At 36.0% G+C, this 20,998-nt stretch overlaps 1 protein-coding gene and 1 pseudogene across 1 annotated transcript; both read right to left on the bottom strand.

The window, feature by feature from the left end:
* Positions 1-1,852: 1,852 nt before the first annotated feature.
* Positions 1,853-7,066, bottom strand: LOC129874057 (sugar transporter ERD6-like 6; annotated as a pseudogene).
* A 1,042-nt stretch (positions 7,067-8,108) lies between these two features.
* On the bottom strand, positions 8,109-20,429 carry LOC129872208 (DNA (cytosine-5)-methyltransferase DRM2-like). The gene is made up of 9 exons (XM_055947102.1): positions 20,365-20,429; positions 20,061-20,198; positions 19,815-19,914; positions 19,687-19,730; positions 13,856-14,008; positions 13,227-13,353; positions 12,824-12,915; positions 11,980-12,705; positions 8,109-8,778 (listed from the first exon to the last, which is right to left on the bottom strand). The coding sequence occupies exons 1-9, from the start codon at positions 20,365-20,367 to the stop codon at positions 8,344-8,346; spliced, it is 1,818 nt and encodes a 605-aa protein (XP_055803077.1). The 5' UTR covers positions 20,368-20,429; the 3' UTR covers positions 8,109-8,343.
* Positions 20,430-20,998: the final 569 nt, after the last annotated feature.

Below are 20,998 nucleotides of genomic sequence, written 5' to 3'. Positions count from 1 at the left end.
GTTAGGACTTTGAATGTTAATTATGTTGTCACTTGTAATCACTTTCATTATCTTGTGTCTAAAGCAAAAAAATTAATATTTTATTATTTTTAAATTTGATATATAAGATATATTTTACATATATATTATTCGGTACGGTTCGGTATTTTTTCGGTTAATTTTGCCAAAATAAAAGACCTATCTAATTATTCGGTACGGTTATAAATTTATATAAAAACCATCGATTTTATTAATAGAAACCTAAAAATTAGTTTGGTCGGTTAAGTCGATTTTTCGAAAACCATTGACACCCCTACAAACAACAACAAAATACGGGGATTCTGTTCATTTGCTTCAATTTCACTTGATTCATTCGCTCTACCGTATCAATTATTATCAGTTTATATCACTTGTATTTATTCGCTCTAATAGTTATATATATCAACACATGCAATTTTAATGAGTACATTCATGATAGATTGTATGCGTGCACTCAATTGCGCTTGAGTAAAGCGAAATATAGAAATACAAGACTGAAATAAACGGATGTATACAAGAATATAAGCAACAAAAATACATTGTACAATCAAGGCGGAATATAAAAATATGGTGATTACCAAAAGTTTCCTCCTTCATAAAACAGAAATACAAGCGAAATATAAAAAGGAAACTTACATAAATATACAATATTAAGAAAATATTTACCATTTACAGCAATAAAAAAATAATTTCACTGAACACTTATAATACATTTATAATACAGTTTTAATACATATTGCAGAGAATTATTTATAAAACATATATAATACAAGTTTTATAGATGGATAATACATTTATCACATATTTTAATAGACTTATAATACATTATGTTAGTTTCTTACTACACAAACATAATAAATATTTTAAAACACTTATAATACATTTATATTGTATGCATAATTCACTTTTAATACAAGTGTAGATTTATCATAATATTGCTACATATTGCTATAAATGATAATAAATAATAAATATCGTTAAAATCAATAATTAATTTTTAAAAAACACTCAATCAAGTAATTTTTCCATATAAAAATACATCAAAGATCTGCAAAAAGTATTCGAGGTGCAAAATCAAGGTAAATATATAGAGATTTGCCGGAAAATATAGTGAGAGACAAGTGAGCGAGAGGCGAGCAAGAGAGACCAAAAAAATATGCTATAAAATAAAAAATATAATTAAGAATTGTAATTTTCTAAAAAGTGTAGCTATGAATAATAAATACATTTAAATATAATGTATATATTAGCTATACGGTGTTCTTAATGGATTCATTTGCCCAAGTGAGTAGCCTATTTAATGGGCCAAATAAAGCCTGTAGTTCATTAAAGAATTTATGCCCCCTTATGCATAAATTTGATTTTTAAGAGTAAAAATTAAATACAAACTCATTTGAAGGACGAATCGTGCAATTAATATTTTTAAACAAGGGAAAATTACAACACAATGCATTTGGCTGATGTAGTTTACAAAATATATTTACAATGTATGCTTATACTAAATACACATACAATATGAATAACCAGTGTATATATTGTGTATACTTTGTATTCCTTTAAACAAATGTACCAACCATAATACTTTTCATCGGTACGTATCCTAAAAATAAAAAATACACTTGCCAAGTTTGCTAAAAAATTCAACGTCACTCCTTCACCCAGGAAATTACACCCAATGACCATGAAAATCGGACATTTTGAATACACTTGTTTCACGGACAAACCTTCAAGATCAAAAGTCAAAACTTGTTAAATTTGAAATTAGCTCATGGGACAAGTGAGGTCAAAAGTTCAACACCTCCCACTTCGGCCATTTTTATAAATCACTCATTTCCTCTACTAGCATAGTGGTACTAAAGTCAGTTACTTTAATGTAACAACAAATAATTTTGTGAACTTACACAGTAAATTCAGTAACCATACGTGAAATTAACCCCTTGGAGCACTCGTTCTATTAGATTGCATATAATTCGTTTGCATCATCTGAAGGAACGTTGAATTTCTTCAAATGTTTTTCCTTTGGTTTCAGGGACCCAAAGCCTAACAAAAACAACTGTAGTTGCTGATACCATTGTATAGATGATGAATGTTCCTGCCAAAAATACAATTTTTTCGAGTTGTTTGTAGCATTCTTACAAACAATATAATACAATTTTTTCGAGTTATTTGTAGCATTCTTGCAAACAATATATAGAAGGAGAGAAGGGTAACTATAATACGCGCACCTCCTTCACTCCAACTCAAAAGCAAGTTGGCTGTCATTGTAACAATCCATGATGTTAGCCAATTTGCCAGTGTAGCAACACTGCCACCAAGACTCTTAATGTTCACTGGCAATATCTGCACAAATTATTTCGAAAACTATAAGGTCATATAACGCTTGAACTTCTCGTATTTTGATGGCTAATTTTGTTTTGGTAGGTGTTAATGATCCGTGTTCTATTTTTTGTTAAATGTACAAAGATTAAACTATTTTCAACGTACCTCAGACATTATGATCCAAGGTATGGACCCCAATCCTAGAGCAAATGCCATCACTAAAACCTGGAAATTCATTGATAAAGGCTCTGAAATATGCCAGAAATCACACATAATAGGCGGAGAAGCAAAACGTAGGGCAGTAAGGGGGAGACAAGTAGAAGTTGAAACATGAACTATACCACAAGTCCAACTAGTGATAATATTCCTAAGGCAGGATGCCAACTTTTGGACGCGAAATCCTGGTTTCAAGTAGAAAAGAATTAGTGTAGCAGTATTGTAACGTTAAGCAAGAAATATCGTTAAATTGGATAACTGCTTGATAAATTCTCATGGATGTGAATTTGAAGTTACCGACCTTCAGGTAGAATGCAGTTGCAACAAGGAAGCTGCTAACTGTCATTAATGACGAGGACATCTGAAAAAATGTGTGTCAATATAAAGTCCTTCTCTCTCTTGCTGTTTGTTTTCTCAATATGTAGTAGTAGTTAGTATCAATGACAAATTTCTGCATAGACATACAATTAGAAGTACCCTGCGACCCGCCTTGTCCACCAGTGATGCAGCGACAGCTGTAACAATAACCTATAGAAGTACTTTTATTATACTCAAGAAAAATATCTGTACAACAATGAAAACTATATATGCCGCGAGTGACTTACTTGAATAGCCCCGATTCCAAATGTTGCAGTTTTACTGGATGAAACTCCTGTTAATTTGGAAAGCATTGCAATTAAAGCCCATACGTTGAATCATTCACTCTATTGAACCTAAATACTCGTTCAATTTTCACGTTCTTCTTTTATGTGTATATATTGAAGAAAAAGAACATTACTCCAGAGAGTAGGACGGGCACCACTAGTTTTTGACAAGTCTATAGTTTCTACCTGGTGTGTTTGGTGCAGTTTTGTGCCAGATTTTCACGTCCAGACGAAACTCTAATGTATTTGATTTTGGAGATTAAGCATAAACCATATAATTATAGATGATGCACACATTTATAAAGTTATGTACTTAAGAGTCATCAACTAAGTTCTATGATGCATAATATAGGAAGCTTTACTCATAAACCATCCGAGTGAGGAGATTCATTCATATCATGATGTGGATTGTATGATGCCTTATACGTAAACCAACAGAGAGAGGAGATTAATTTCTTAATTAATTTACATCAACCAGAGTTGTCCCGAGATCTTCAAGCTAAAGCAAGAAGCGTTATAGTTCAAAAGTGATTGGAATAGAAGAAATGCTGAAAAATTTCGTATGCACCACAAAAATAAGTTGTGATTCAGTGAAATACATCACAAAGACAGTTGTAAAAGAGTTCTTCAAGGTACTAGTCGATAAGCCCTCTTAACATTCACTTCCACCAATTCCAAGAAAAGGGAGCTACACCACTAACATGTTCTTCTGGATTTCATTTCAATCCATGGATATTTACCCATAGTTATCAAATCATTTGATGATTCTAGTTTGACAGCTTCACAGATAATCAAAAAACTGACTGACCAGCTGATTTGAAGATGCTACTGGAATACATTAAGACACCATTAATACCGCTGAGTTGCTGGAGACTGAGTAATCCTATACCTATCTGCATATTAGAACCAACTCATGAAAGTGGAATTCAAGAATATTTACTTAAGACCACCATCTCTTGAAACATTAAGTACAATGCACAAGTATACCAGCAAAGGATAGTAGTATCGCCTTCTCTTAAGCTCAGAAAAATGGATGGTAGCTTTTTTACTCGATGATCCCACAGATTTTTGGACAAAGGTTGTGAACAACAAACAAGCACAAACACATTTTATGAGCAAATTGAAGGTTCAAAATAGTTGAAGATCCGACATATAACCAGCTCAATTGATTTACCTTGATCTCATTCATTTCTAAGGATATGTCAGTGTCAAATCCCCTTAGAACTTGCAAGGAAGTTTCAAAATCCTCAAAATTCCCCATTTTAGCCTAAACATTACACTCTGGAATGTTAGCATAACATAACACCAAAAAACAAACAGGACAAAAACCCAAGTTTGTTACTCATACCAACCAACGGGGAGATTCTGGTATAAAAAACAGACCAGGTATCAAAACCATGCATGGCAACATTCCTGCAGAAGGGAATTATTAGTTGAAAAAGTTTCATTATTAGAAAGACTGAAACCAATATGTTCAAGTCAAGAAAATAAAGACAGAAACATTAATATTATAATCTCATTGCTTCAATTAGCTTGCGAATACATAACATCACATGAATACGTATCCTATCGAACTTCCAATGGATAGGATGCTATACGTGTAGATCCATTCATCAAGAAAGAACATCTAATCCATTATTCTCGTACTATTTCAAAAGCATACATATTCTGGATAAGGTACTATTTATGTTAATGGTACAATACGAACTTGATGAATGTCACCAAAAGCTGTTACTTGATAAAGAGTCTCCAATGAATTCTAGTACTAATACATGGGAAAAGCAATCTATTTGTCGACAAGTATCAGCTGCTTGAGAAAATTTCTTTAGAATTGATCGAATTTCAACAAGAACTTGTACATTGCTCACCTATAACTGCAAGCACTCTCCAGATTGCAAAAAGACCCAATAGATATGCCAACATTATCCCAACTGTTAAGCAAAGCTATACGCCAAGAAAGAAACATTAAAATATTGAACCATTATAAGTGAAAGCACATAACAAAACTAACATTATTAATAGATCCGAGAACTCCTCTCATGTTTTGAGGCTAAATCTCCGATATATATACAGGAACCTATAGATAACAAACATGAAGAATTTGGGTAAGCAGGAGGTTTCCGTTATAAGCACTCCAACTAGAGCTATCACAAAAAGAAAACAAAAGTACACAACATTTACCACATACGAAATGATGCCCACGCCAAAACCTCCCATCAACCTTCCCATGTATAAAAATGATGTGTCCTGTTAATGATGGAAAATGCATATATTCAAGTAAACTTCCTATAAAAGAGGTGCAACTGAAATGTGTAACATATATATAGCAACTAACCACTCACTCTTGCAATTGAAATGGCGAACCATCCGCTAATATTAGGAAGTGCTGCAATCATTAGTGTCTGCATTTCAATATGAAAGGAGGGAGTAAATTGTATAATTAAATAAGCAAAAATATATACAAAAAACGTTTAACTTCTATACACTAATGATAGCATAAAAGAACTTTTACTAAACTTGCTTTGATGGGTTAACAGTATATTGATAGTGTAAAAATTCTTTAAACGATCAGTGTATACACGCTAAATCCATATAACAAGGTACTAGTAAGCTTCTTGCTGGCTAGTAAGAAATCCATTTGCAGAGTCTTATACCCCTTTTCGTCCAATGTGTTCAGATATCTGACCACTTGCAATTGCACCAACCATTGCACCCACATTCGCTAAAGATCCAAAGATGGAAAACTGTTCATGAAAAAAAGAGATATTATTCTAACATAACACCAATACCGCGAAATTAAAATTCCCTGAAACATTGTAACATTTTATCAAAATACTAAGTACATTTCCTTTTAAAAAAAACAATGAAAATGGTGAGTATAACAACAATGTAGTCCTTCGGGATGACTCGGTTGGTTTGGAGGATGGTCATCCACACGAATGACCTGGGATCGATTCACCCTCAATGCGAGTTGAGCCTATAGCATAGTGCTTGCCTAGTGCGGTTTACATCCTCGGTGTGGTTTGCAGGCTATTACAGAGTGGAGGGTTTACCCAATGTGCACAAAGTGCTCACCAGAGACTGCTCACGGGCAGAGGTTATAGCGGCTACGGGTTATCATGGGTTCCAAAAAAAAACAATGTGTACTACTGGAAAGAAAGAAAATAAAAACCTCTGAAATTGAAAGTACGAGGTCGTTCATGATATCGGACTGCGTAGGATTAGTATATCCCAACTGCAAAAGTAAAATTAGTAACTTGAAAAACAAAATAAGTTAATTACATGCTGTAAAAAGGTTAAAATACATAGTGTCAGTATATATAAGTTAAATCCCCGCACTATATTACATTATTAGTTTATACATATTTACTTTTTTAAACTTTGTGTCGAGTCATGACAGAAAAAGTTAGACATGCATACAGTGAATCCAAATTGAAAGGAGCCTAAGGCTACAATGAGGACACAGAGATAAATGGAGACGGATTCGCGAAGAATTTGGGCGGATGATTCCATCATGCTGGACTGTCTTGAGCCCATTCGATACCAACTTCCAGTATGTAACAATGGCTTCCGGAGACCATCCTCAGAGATAGCTGAATCATCTCGAAAACTCGTCTTCGCTACGTCTTTCCCTTTCGGAGGTAATAATAATGGCTTTCGAATTGAGCCCTCATCGGAGTTGCTGGCAAAATCCTCTCGGAAACTCATCTTGCCAACATTTAAATTCTTAGGAAATAAAGATGAAGCTTGAAGTAATGAAGAATTGATGTTAATGGGGGAATAATAGATCAGCAACAGACTCTGCAATAAACATGGAGAAACTGACCAATGTAAATTTATGAGTGCCAAGAAGAAAACAGAGTAGTTATTGTAGTTGAAGTATCAAATTATATGACACACTTTCGTTTTTGGTAAGTCACAAAACGAATAACACATACAAATATTTATCAATATTTTACCATCCCACTTATCTGGCAAAAAGTCCACAAAGGTGTACTAGCCAAATTACATAGCATAAATTGAGAATAGAAAAAGCTCATATTCAACCTTGTACTCTTTGTAAAAATATTATATTTAGTCATTGTTATACTTTTTTGATATATTTGTCTTTGTTCCAACTTTGGGCACATATTTATCCTTTGATGGTCAAGTCTCATGCCCCACTTTTATCATCCTATGTGGTGCCTACGTAAATATACTTTTATCATAATTAAAGAATTTTAGCCAATCGGCCAAATATTTGACTTTCTTGAGCTTAATTCAACCCATCTAAAAGGAAAATTAGATATGTTATTGTGATCATGAAAGTTGGGATAAGCTTTGTTTCCCTGCATATAGTATCTAAAAATTATTACCCAGGAACTTCAGTAAAGAAAAAGCTTTGCATTTGTTATTTCTAAAATATTTTGTCTACATATTATAGGAGTAGCTACAACAAGTTTCATCAACTTTAACCAACTTCTAAAATTGGACCTGAATGGCCTGTGGCCTATTGGGGAACTCCTTCGTCAATAAAACAAAATTCCACCATCCTTTTTTCCTTTTTCTTTTTGTTTAGGTTTTCTCCATGGAAATAAAATGTACAAGTAGTCTCATTACATATGTGTACCCTTCTTTAACAATTTGAAATTATACCGACGAAAAATAATTCAAGTTATTTGATGGACATGAGGAATAATAATACAAACTTACGAGTCATTTGGGTTTACAGTAATTTAACATGTTATAGTAAGTTGTGTAATTTATTTTCCAGGCAACAAGTTCTAACAGTAAGACATAATCATTTTTTTTCATCCTTAATCAGAGATCACAGATGAGCCGTCTGTACTCCTTTTCTGTGCTCCAGAAAACTATTAATGGAGGATATTTGGTGATCAGGATACTATAATGTGACTCTGCGACCTCATCAACTGAAATGGAATGTTAGGCCCAAATAATTAATAGTAGCAATATACTTTACACTTAAATGTTTGTTTTCGCTTTAAAGCGAAATAAAATGTACATCAACTAGTATTGTAGGATACCAGTCGATGTAGAATCTAAAGCCTGAAATTTTATGTGATGGCTTTATCCCTTGATGTCTTGATCAATGTCTCATAATTTTAAAAGACAACTAAATCTAAAGCTAGAACAAATTTCTGTCATACTATCTATGTCTAGACATTATGGACTTGACTAAGTCCAGTATCCGAACATAGTCATAAAATAGAGACGACTCTTTGCCTTCAAGACCGTCCCTGCTCACCCTGTTACTGCCTGCAAGGTTGTTGCACGGGCTTCCACCAATCAGTAAATCAAATCCGCCAAATGAATCTATCAATTGCTCCAAGCGGTCTCCATTCAACTGCTGCACATCTTCAAAATCTATAAGATTCCCTTTCTGATTAGTTTGCTCCCACCAACTTCTCACAATGTTCCTGTTGACTTCAGATTTTTCCACAGAAACCACATTGTTCAGTTGAATCCCTAGACGGTAAAGAGCAACTTCAGCACCGCCAATCCCAGAGAAGAGTGATAAGACGTTCATCCCATTTGGAAACATGTCTTTCAACACCGATAAATGGTATGCCACTGTGTCGACCTAATAATAATATCAATCCACGTATCATGTTAAAAATTATTCCAAGGTAAAGAAATTGTATAAGCCAAGGGAGGAGTTACTTAAATTAAATCTTGCAAACCCAAGTTTACGGGGAGAAAAGGAAGGAGGGAAAAGAAAACAAGACTTGGATATACAACAACTACAACAACATACCCAGTGTATTTCCACAAGTAGGTATGGGGAGGGTAAGACGTACGTAGACCTTATTCCTACCTTTGTAGGGTAGAGAGGTTGTTTCCGATAGACCCTCAACTCAGTACGTCCAAGGATAAATATCATAAATCATCAACAATATATCTTTCCACCAAAAGAAGATTTAAAAGACAAAGTGATCAAGTACGGCCCAAGCAATAATACTATTTAGTAAATTGATAAGATAAGGAGATATTATGATGTTGACCAAGAAAAAGGAAAGAAGAAAGAGACAAGACCTTATTGAGGCAGCACCAGAATATCGTATGGTGTGTCCATGAGAGAGCAACAGGATATTATTGCAAAAGAAGCTAATACCGTCCATATAAATTAAAAACACGTCCTCATTATATAGAGCTAAGCCTCTTTCAAAATCAGGAAAGACAGGTTAACTGGATCAGACGTTCAACCTATTCAAATTATTAAATTTTATTTCACAGTGGAACTTCCTCAAGTGTTTGTTTGCTAGCAGACAGTAAGGACTTTTACTACTATCAACTTTTTAAGCATAGAGCATATGACTGATAAGCTTTTAGGCATTTATAGCTAAGATAAGGTCATAGCTTCTATCATCCTCTCTCACTTTACCTACCTCCACCTCCCTCTCCACTTCTATGACCAGTTCACCACTACAAGGACCCAAGTAGGCATGTACACAAATCATACAATCATTCAGCAACTCAAGATTAGTTTATGCTACAACATCCCTGTAGCTAACTCATCTGCACACTCTCAAAACGTTGTATGCCTCCCAGGCACGTCAGAACCCCAGAAGAGGATGAATTTGGGAAAAGGTATACACACACAAAAAAAAAATCAAGTCATGGTTTTGGTTTTCTTTCTCTAGACTTTTCAAAACCAGAGTTCATGTATATGTTGATGCTAAGGGAAAACGAAGTCTTTCTTGAAAGGAGGAAAAAGAAAGACGTCGTAATGATGTTTACTAGTAATGAATAGTCATTCTTGCACTCCACTTCACCCCAGAAAACAATAACAAAATAGAAAAATTACAAAAATTACAAAAACGAAAGAGGAACAACTGATTTGCTCATCAATTCAGCTAATTAACTTTTACAATATGTCAACCACCACAATTACAGACACATAATCTGTGGGACATAGCTTGTGCAAAACTGCTCCTTTTTTTGGTTAGTGCATAAATGTTAAAACTCCTCTTATGACCATCAATTTTGCTACCATAGAGTTCATAATTGCACAATGAGGGATAACAGGTGTAACACACAGCTTCTTTCCAACCGTTGTTCTCTATGACGGAGTGTTTTTGTCAGTTTGAAGTTAGAGCAAGCTTCACACTAAGTGTTGCACCGGGGTAAAACTGAAATTTCCAGATTGTCTCTCATATGCTTCAAGCAATTAACCATTCCTTTGAGGACAAAGCTTCTCTTCATTATAACGAAGTAGTCGACCATTGTATATGTTTAAACAATGTAGTTGCATATAATAATTGAAAACTGAAGCTAAAGTCACAGGAAATGTGTCCCCTTGTTATGTCAACCCTTTTGATTACCTCCAAGAAACAGAAAGGACAACACCAAAACACAAAGCTTATTGTTTATACTCTGTCAAAACAGGCTACTCAACCCTTTGTGCCCAGAATGAGATGGTTGAGAGCTGGTCGTGGAATTTAAATTGGAAAACAAAATTACCCCCAAAGGTGATTTGCTTCACTTGGACAGCACTCTACGAAGCATGTTTGACTCAAGAAAATCTCAACAGAAGGAAAATGCATACTGTCAACAGATGCTACATGTGCAAACAATGTATAGCAACTAACAGTCACCTACTACTACACTGCTCAGTTGCTACAGATATCGGGAATATGTTCTTTTCAGTTTTTGGGCTCAATTGGGTTATGCCTGAGAGGATTAAGGATGCTTACATATGCTGGAATACTTGGAAAGTTGGTAGAGCCATCAGGAAAATCTGGAAAATGGTCCCTGCTTGTATTTTTTGGTGTATTTGGATAGAAAGGAACCGTAGATGTTCTGATGGAACAGCAACTCCTAATCACAGTCTCAAGGCTATGTCTCTTATTTTGCTGGATAGCTAGAGTAGTTTGTCCCCTGTAAACTACCCAGACAACTTTTTGGATTTTGTTAGCTCCTTATCTTTAGTATAAGGCTCGCTGTAATGGAGCTAACAAACTCACTTTTGATCTCACTCTCTTGTGTACTATTTGCATCTGCTTGATGCCTTCAATGAAATCTATTACTTCATCTAAAAAAAAAAAGGTAAACTGAGACAAAATTGGTGTTGTAACCTAGTGGTTGCAACTTCACCCAGCACTCAAGTAGTTCATGGTTAAAATCTCACCCATAGGACTCCCTTTCCCCTTATTCACAGGCCTCCCCCTCTTCCTCCACCCAACCCCCAAAAAAATAAATATTCAATATAAGATTTTTTTAGTGCTTTTGCTGATGAATCGCCCATTACCCCCTACACACATGGTTACCAGATACACATGGAAAAGCACATTACAATACTCGTATGCTTCAAAGCCATGAAGTCCTAGAACTCATATTCTAGAGCTAGTGATATCCCTTAACTGTAGATTCAATAGCTCCAGCTATGCATCTTATTTCATTTTATATAGGTTCTCTACCTCTTTTTTCCAACAATTCATCCACTTCCCTCGACTTCATAGAGAAATTTTAGAAAACTAAGATGACACTGAAGTTGTAGCGTGGATAAATGTTCTGTTCAAATACCACCAATGTCATCCCCCTTCTGAAAAAAAAATAAAGCTACATTACGTAGTGTAGTTTGTTTTTCTTGAAAACTGCTAATTTACATAGTGAGTTTTTTAATCAGCTTAACTAATATATTATGTTAATTAAAGACTTTAAGCCGGCTGATGCATAATGATCTCAGCAAAAAGTTGTGGGTAACAGAAAACAAAAGAAAGAAAAGATTACAGCAAGACTTGAATATACACGTGAAAATCAGAACAAAAAAGGTTAAGCTAACCTGGAATGAGTTACCAAGCGATTTGTATCTATCGGTCCTACTTATACCACCTCCCCTGGTATGGTTCTTTGGAAAACCCAATAGCATTTCAAATTCATCCGGCTCCAGAGGAGCAACTTTGTTTCTCCCAACCCACACCAAATTCCACTTCCGACATTGATCAAGAACATACTTTTGCACCCTCATAGGTGGCTCACCGTCAAAGGCCTCCACAGCTTTCCTGATCCTATCAGTCAATCTAGCACTCCCAATAGCTGTTTGCAAACAATTTAACTTTGTCCGTGGATCCCAAGATGGCCACCATTTCTTTGTTAGGGGAAGTGCCTCATTAATGGTGCGTGGGGGAAGTGGAAGCAAAGGAAACCTATTTTCAATAGGTAGGTTATGAATATAACCCCTTTTTCTTGCAGTAGCACAAAAATACTTTGAGTCCACAAACTCAGGCTCAATATCATATAGAAATCTGGAAATGGTGTCCCACACACCCTTTGGAGCTAGAGCAACATTTTCATAATAGAAAAAAGGGGGGCCAAAAGCTTGGTCCGGAAGAGTTCTTTGGACGATTGCAGGAACTGATTCTGTAGGAACCCCAAATCCAATCATAGGTTTGGGCAAACGAATTGTCTCTTCATCAAAAATCGCCCTTGGCTTTTTGCTTTTGCACAATTGATTGAACATCTTCCTTTTCTTGTATCCACCACTACCAATCATATGGTTCAGTTTTGGCTGTCACAATGGAAGTGAGGCATCAATTCTATGAAAAATGATTTTGTTATTCTGACAAAGCTGAACAGAATGTTAATTCACATGAGTCCATAGCAAAATAGGCGAGGGGAAAGCACACCTTTACATCTTCTGGCAGATAAGGATCTTCTGCTCTTGCCATTTGAGCAGCACAGATGAAATCTGTCAATTCAGCAACCGATGCTTCTGGACCTAGAAAGTTGTAAAGAGGACATTAATTACCTGGAAATGAGATCAAAATAAGTGCTGCAAATTCTAAAAAGATATTCAGGAATACTGCAGCGTCAATAAGCAGATTTTCTTCCAAATGCAACAGCATTGACACAAAGATAACTCAACTTAGTAGCATCTACCATAAAACTTGCATGAATAAGATTTCTTCAGCCAGGGATAAAACCTTAGCATAATAAATACATATCAAAACCAAACTAAATGTCTGATCACATATAAGATTCAGATAACATTATTAATGTAGAGGACAGAACATAATTTAATATACGCACCACATCTCTCCATTGCTATAGAAACCTCTTCCACTGGGTATCCCATATTTTCCAGGAATAATAATGTCTGCTCTTTTTCAGACAAAGAACTGCTCTCTTCTTTTATATAGCACTGTTTAGCAGAATTCTATCACACGTTGTAAAAGAAAAATGTTAGAAAAGCTTTACATAGTTGTGCCAAGACAACTCGTAACAGAATTCAGGACAGTTATTAAAACCACAGATATCTTCAATTTATTTGTAGTTCTACACAAATTTGCTATGTTGCTCGGACTCTCCAAAAATATTGCCGCATCCGGTGTCAGATCCTCCAATGACGCACTACTTTGGAAGAATCCGACACACCCCGTCGGCATTTATTAAGAGTCCGAGCAACATAGCAAATTTGTAAAACTAAACCACCTCACATTTTACTCATTCAATCTAGTAGGTGAAGCAATGGGTGTTCAAAAATACCATAAAACCAACATTGAATGCATAATAACATGTTACAGAGATCAACAAAGCGCTCTAACAAAAAAATCACTAACTGTATCTTTTGAACAAAGAGAAACCAGATTGACGTTATGCCACACAGTAAGACACTGAAAAGAAAAATGGAGAATGGTGTATCATTGAGGATAACGTACTATACAGAAGTCTGAGTCAGAGGACCAACTATCTTCCTCATAAACATCATCCAGAAAGTTCTCGTTGTATTCAGAAGAGCTATCATCAGAATTAATGCAGGGCTCCAGGTGAGGGCTAGCACTGGGCTGTTCTTCAGGAGAGTCTTCAATGGCCTGCAACATCCAAGACAAACGAAAAGTTTCATTAATAAGTAAAATTTATGCAAACAAATATCATAATTTTCTATGAACTTTCGGAGTTCATACATGAATTAGAGCTCATTGACCCTTACCTCTGAGGTGGCAATTACACGTGGACGGACAGGAGGGGAAAATTCTGGTGCGGGCATCAAGATTACATAGATTCTTGTTAAAAGCAGATTGGGATAATAGATTCATGAATATCAAACAAAATGTTCACCCACGAACCATCTCAAATCACTCCCCCGTTGAGTTGCAATGTGGAAATTGGAGGGTAAACAAGTGGTATTTCAAGTTTGAGACAATATGACTGAGTTCAGAAGGCTTCCTCTAGTTGGTAAAAGGGATGGTGAGACTCTTTTCTAGTAAGTAGATTCCCAGACTACGTATTCTCCTGCAAGCTGAAGCTACTGAAGCAGAAATTAAATGAGTGGAATATAGATTCTTTTGGCAATTTGGAGAAAAGGAAGGATGATGTGTTGAGAAAACTGCAGATGCTTGAACAGAGAACAAGGGAAATTGATTGGAGATCAGTTAGTTGAGCAGGCTGGAATTTGTTGGAAATACAAGAGGTGGCAAAGCTAGAAGAGATCTTCTGGAGGCAAAAATCCAGATTATTATTGCTGAAGGCTAGTGATAGATCACCAGAATTACCATAAAATTGCTAATGTTAATAAGAGATGAAACACATTTGACAAGCCAAAATTCAACGATGAAATAATTGAAGAACAGGAAGGCATTAAAAAGGAGATAGTGATTTTTTTATAAAAATCTATACATAGAAACTGAAAATTGGAGGCGGTCCCAGAATCACTTTAGGAGAGAAAATGATTGCAAGGACCTTTCTCAGGCGAAGTAGTAGAAGAGGTATAAAAAGTCGTGAAGGAAAATAGGCTCCTTGCCCAGATGGTTTCAATATGGCTTTCTATACACATTGCTGGTCAGTGATAAAGAACATCAGATGTTTCAATAAAATTGCTAATGCTAATAGGAGATACAACACGTTTGAGAAGCTAAACATCAATGATGAAATAATTGAAGCACGGGAAGGTATCAAAAAGGAGATTGTGATTTTTTATAAAACTCTGTAAAAAGAAACTGAAGTTTTGGAAGCCATCATTCAGAGTTGAGTGTCCAAGAATCACTATTGAGGAAAATAAATCGTTGCAAAGACATTTCTCAAGGGAAGATGTAGAAGAGGTTATGAAAAGTTGTGAAGGGGTGAAGGAGAAAAGGAACCTGGCCCAGATGGTTTCAATATGGCTTTCTAGAAACATTGCTGGTCACTAATAAAAGTAGACATACTAAGAGCTATCATTTTTTCCAACACAGGAAGGGTAGAAAAGAATTTCAATGCTTCCCTCATTTCTCTTTTAACAAAAAGTGCAGGTGCACAGCCGCTGAAAAACTTCAGGCCTATTAGCTTACTAGGTATCTTCTACAAAATAATTTGCCGAGTTGTTGACAGAAGGGCTGAAAACAATAATGAAGAAGCTGGTGGCCGACAAACAAATCGCCTTCATTAAAGGGAGACAAACTGCAGATGTTGCACTTATTGCAAAAGAGTGTTTTGATGAAAGGAAGAGGCAAAGAGAAGCTGGTACATTGTGTAAGCTTGACATAGAGAAGGCATATGACCACATAAATTGGGCATATTTGCTAAACTTGTTGAGGAAGATGGTTTGGGGAACGGTGGATAGGGTGGATCAGATTTTGTATATCCACGGTTACTATCTCAATCATCATAATAGAGCTCCGGTAGATTTTTTCCCATCTCAAAGGGGATCAAGGCAAGCATATCAGCTGTTTCCTTTTCTCTTCATTTTGGCTATGGAAGGAGATTAAGCAGAATGATATGCAAAGCAGTGTCTTTAAACTGGATCAGAGGTTTTGAGGTGGGGTCAGACTGCAAGGAAGGGTGGAAATATCCCCTATTTTATATGCTGATGATACTCTTCTTCTCTGTGGGGCTGAAAAAAAGTCAAATGTGATATTTAAGGGGTGATGCTTTTGAACTTTGAAGCTGCTTCCAGGCTAAAAATAAGTTTATTAAAGAGCTAGTGCCTATTAGTACCCAGTAAACAAGATACAAGATGTATAAAGTTTGGCTGATAACTTAGGATGTCAGGTAGGTAAACCCACCACTTACCTGGGAATCCTTTGGGGGCTAAATTCAAAAAAAAACTCAATTTGGGAGAAGGTTATTGAAAATTTTGGAAGGAAACTTGCAATCTGGAAAAGACAATACCTAGTGAGAGAGTAACTCTAATAAAGCACACAATACTGTGCTTGATTCATTACCCACCTATTTGATTTCTCTCTTTCCAATGTCAGCAAAGGTGAGACAAACTCTAGACAGAATTAGGAGGAATTTCTTGTGGGATGGAAACAAAGAAAGAAAAATCATTCCACCTGGTAAAATGGGAAGCCGTGCTGCTGAACAAAGAGGGTGCATTGGATATTAGGAACTTGAAGATGCACAATGAAAGCCAATTGATAAAGTGGTTGTGGAGATGTGGAAGGGAGGAAGCCAAGTTAGGGAAAGCTGATTTTCCACAAACATGGTGTCAAATGGAATGGTGTACTAATCCGATCAACTCTCCAAATGGTTTAGGACTTTGGAAATACATCAAGAGTCTACGTCCAAACTTTGAACAAGTGTGGGAATCAAAGTGGGAGATAGCAGAAGAACAATTTTTGGCAAAACTCATGGATAGGCACACCCCTCTTAAGAGTTAAATATGCTAACTTGCACAAATTTTGAGCGGATGCAGGGATTTCAGTATTTGATTGCAGAAACAATAGGTGTTGGTGCCTTAACTTCAGAAGGGACTGCTTTGACTGGGAAGTGCCAATGATGGTTACTTTTGCAAGAACTAGAACAAGTGTCCACTATACCTGAAGAAACAGATTCTCTAATCTGGGTAGAGCAGAAAAGTGTGAAGTTCTCAGTAAAGTCATGCTACATGAGGCTGAATAAGAGAAACAAAAAAGCAATTTAACTAGCCAGGGAAGAAGATATGGAACACACAAAAACCTTACAAAGCTGTTTGCTTTATGTGGGAGGTAGCACATGATGTTTGTTTGAATCAATACAATCTTAAAAGAACAGATTGACAGTGTGCACTCTTTCTCGAAAAAAAAAAAGAAGGTCAATGTGAACCAGATGTTTCATATGTAAAGAGAAAGAAGAGAATGGCAGTCACTTGTTTTTGCATTGGTCATGGGCAGCTTTGGAGTTCATTCATCTCCATGTTTGGGAGGTCTTGGGTGATGATGCAGTCAGTTCAGGAATTATTGGCATGTTGGGGTACAAAGGGCAGAAGCAGACCAATGAATAAGATTTGGAACACCATCCGTCCATGCATATGTCGGGTAGTATGGCAGGAAAGAAATTTTAGATGTTTTGAAGGCAAAGAAATCCTTGAATAGATGGTGAAATATAGATGTTTACACCTGCTGGATCTAAGGTGTAATTTTCAGGTTGTAGAATGAAGGGTTTATTGGAAACAGTCTCTCTACCCATTTACCCAACAAAGCTCGGGGTAAGGTCTGCGTACATCATACCCTCTCCAAATTCCACTTGTGGGACTACGCTGTGTATGTTGTTGTTGTTGTATATAACATGGACAGCATAAAAGATTTCATCAGCTCACTAGAGGAGTACCACTACAGGAGTCATTTTTGTTACTGGGGAGCTTTCCTTTCTTTTATCTTTGTAAGAAGACATCTTCCGTTTTTTTTTTTGGTACACAAATACTAGCTTAGTGCATGACCATTTTATTTAATAAAACTCAAAACCTTTTTCCAAAAAATAACAACATAATTATATTATTTTATTTACTCTCTCCCGTTAGGAGATAGAGGGGGTTTGCTAGTATTAACAGTCATTACTTTGTGAAAAAATGAAAGGACAGAATAAAGTCATCAGTACAATGAAGACAAACAAAAATCAAGCATTCTCAACAAATGCAACCCTGCTACCAGAGCTATGAAGACCAGGTAAAGAACAATTGCCATTGTTTATCGCACAATCAACACCTAGAATCCAATGTTAACATGGCACAATCTCTTCATGGGTCCTAATAGATGTCACCAAAAACCCTGACTCATCTAAACTTTGTTCTGAACAAGTTAACAAGTTTCTCTCTCTAGACCAACTTCAGCAAGTGGTGACAAATATAGGCATGAAGAAAAGGGAAGGAAGAGAGTTGGGAATGAATTGCACCATGCCCTCAAGCATGTTCGGTTTTACATAGTGTTTATGAGTAATCCCAGAAAAGAAAGGAAAGTAAGTCCTGATAATTCTTATTCCTATTTAAACAATTATAGGAATTCTATATCCTTCCTATATACACAAGGAATGAGTTCTTGACATATTCCTATTGCTTAAGACTCCCCCAAGTTGGAGCATACATAGTGTGTGCTCCTAACATGTCACAAACTAAACTCTAGAGCCACAAAGTAATTTTGTAAGAATATATGCCAAATGATCATTTGAGTTCACAAAACCAGTCACAATGCACCCCGATTCAATTTTTTTGTCACACCAAAAAAAATTTACTTCTATATGTTTCATTCTATCATGTAACACTGGATTCGAAGCAATGCGATTGCAGCTTGATTGTTGCATATCAAATGGGTAACAGAATGAGGTGTTTGATCCTTTACATACAATGAAAGTAGGATTCCCGTTCTATTGATCTGCCCCACCACTCATTTTTGTCCGTTCTATTGATCTGCCCCACCACTCATTTTTGTTTTTGGAATTAGAAAAAATTGCTTTTGCGTGAGATTATGAAGGAAAATAAGATTATTTCCGAGAAAGGAAATAGTCTTTTGTAGTTAAAATAAGAAGAAGCAACTTTTGGACAAGAGAGAACCTTTATTCGTTAGCAGAAAAAGAAATAGAGAAAGCATTAGAAGAGGGAGACAATTATCAGAGAAGGAACTCAAACCCAAACTCTTGGCTCTAACAACAGAAATTTCAAAATAGGGACACAAACCCTCAGCTCATATAGAAATTCAATATCAGAGGAGGATGTCGGTCACGTAAAAAGTAGTAGCGCCGGTAGCCGAAGAGATAGTGGCACCTAAACATTCGCCGAACAGATGAGCAGTATTTGAATGCAGAGGGGGATACCAATTGCTGGACAGAGGAGTTGTGCCAGACACCAAAAAGTAAGAAAAAAAAGAATAAATGAGTGGCCAGGCGGGCAACACATAAGGACTGGCAACACCCGCAAGTTATGGAAGCTATTTGAGTCTACCAAGATCTTAGAGTCTCTGATACCATGTGAAGAAAAGAGAAGGAAGAGAGTTTGGGGAATGAATTGCTTGATTATTCCCTCAAGCATGTTGGGGTCCATGTAGTCTTACAAGTAATCTTAAAAAGGAAAGAGTAATTATAGGGATTCTGAACTTTTCCTATATACACAAGGAATGGGTTCTTGCCATGTTAATAATTTTCTAAATCTTAATAGGTAACTATTAGATGAGCTGGTTGCCAAAGGAGGGATGGATTGAACAAGAATATCTTCATTCTCTTCACATAGTTACAATTTGTTACGAAATCTACAATGAACAGCTTGCAAACATGCTACAAAATCTAAAATGAGTAGCTTGCAAACAATGAGGCAGACATTACATACCTTTAATGTCAAAAGAGCATCCAGCACCAAATCTGAATTTTCTCCTGCAGTAACAAGTCAAGTAACATAAATACCGTAATTGTAAAATAGATTTTTAAGTTGAATAAAGACTTGGTAAATTCAAATACCATTTTGCTCTATCGCCTTTGCAATAGACTCTTCAGTAAATCCCATCACTACAAACTCCTGAATGAACTTGGACTGGCCAGGTGCTGATGATGAGCTTGCCTTCACGCAAGAGAAGACCAAAAGAGACCATGAATTGAGATGCAAAGGTATAAACTATTTTCTAAGTTCCTTCTTTTTTTTGTTTCAAAAAAGATGCCCTTGACAGGAAATAACAGCAGAATATCAATATAGGCTAAAAGAACTACCTCCCCATCACCACTAATAGCATACTGTCCAGTAGTTCTTAAATCCCTGCATGAGGAAAATGTTGTATCCTGTATTTCTAACTCATCTTCAGTATCCCAGTCAATGTTGTCACTATCTTCTTCGGAAAGATTTTTGTCCTGCACAGGATTGAACGAGAAATACAAACAAAGTATAAATATTTTTCCTCCATTTATCAAAAATATGAATAAAGAAGGATCATATACTTTCTTTTCTGATCTGTACGGCCAGAAAAAAGTCGAAAAACTGCACAGTATTAGAGAATCAAGAAATGAGATAATTTACCATTTCACAATGTAAGCCTGAAAAGAACTCTAAATTGTTCAGCACGAAGAATAATTGAGCACCCCTACAGAACATGAGAAAGTAAACGTGAATTACTGCCATTAAAGCTCCATGGAGCAATTATCAAAGCAAAAGTTCGCCCATCAAAATTTTTTGAAATTGGTTATATTGCATTCCTCAGCATGTCGCATTAAGGACATGCTGGAGACTTTCACAAAGATGCAAACAGAAATGAAAGGAAATACTTACAGTGATCCTAATAAATCTACAAGTTGATCTATATCTTCTAAGCCTATCACTTTACACCAAAAATAAAAAGATACTATACAATTCCATTTGACTTTTTGAATGGATTTGGATCTATCATCGAAACGGCTCTCATTTCTTTCTTTCCAAACACTCCACCAAATGCAATTGGGGTATTCTTCTCCCCCACTTCTTCTGTCTTTTGTCCCTCCTCAAGAAGCTAGCCCATCAACTATCACACAGAAAGCTCAAAAATAAAAGTTTCTTCAAGTCTTGACATGAAGGCAAGACTCAAGAGGAGATTGCCCTCATGTTCTTTCCTTGGGATACTACATATACAACCCCACCTCCCCCGGACTTGTCCCGTTTTATCCATTTGAACACTTAG

Source organism: Solanum dulcamara, chromosome 11, assembly GCF_947179165.1.
Source record: "Solanum dulcamara chromosome 11, daSolDulc1.2, whole genome shotgun sequence".
Taxonomy (NCBI): domain Eukaryota; kingdom Viridiplantae; phylum Streptophyta; class Magnoliopsida; order Solanales; family Solanaceae; genus Solanum; species Solanum dulcamara.
Note: the sequence above shows the minus strand (reverse complement) of the source record. Positions and strands in the feature narration are given on the sequence as shown.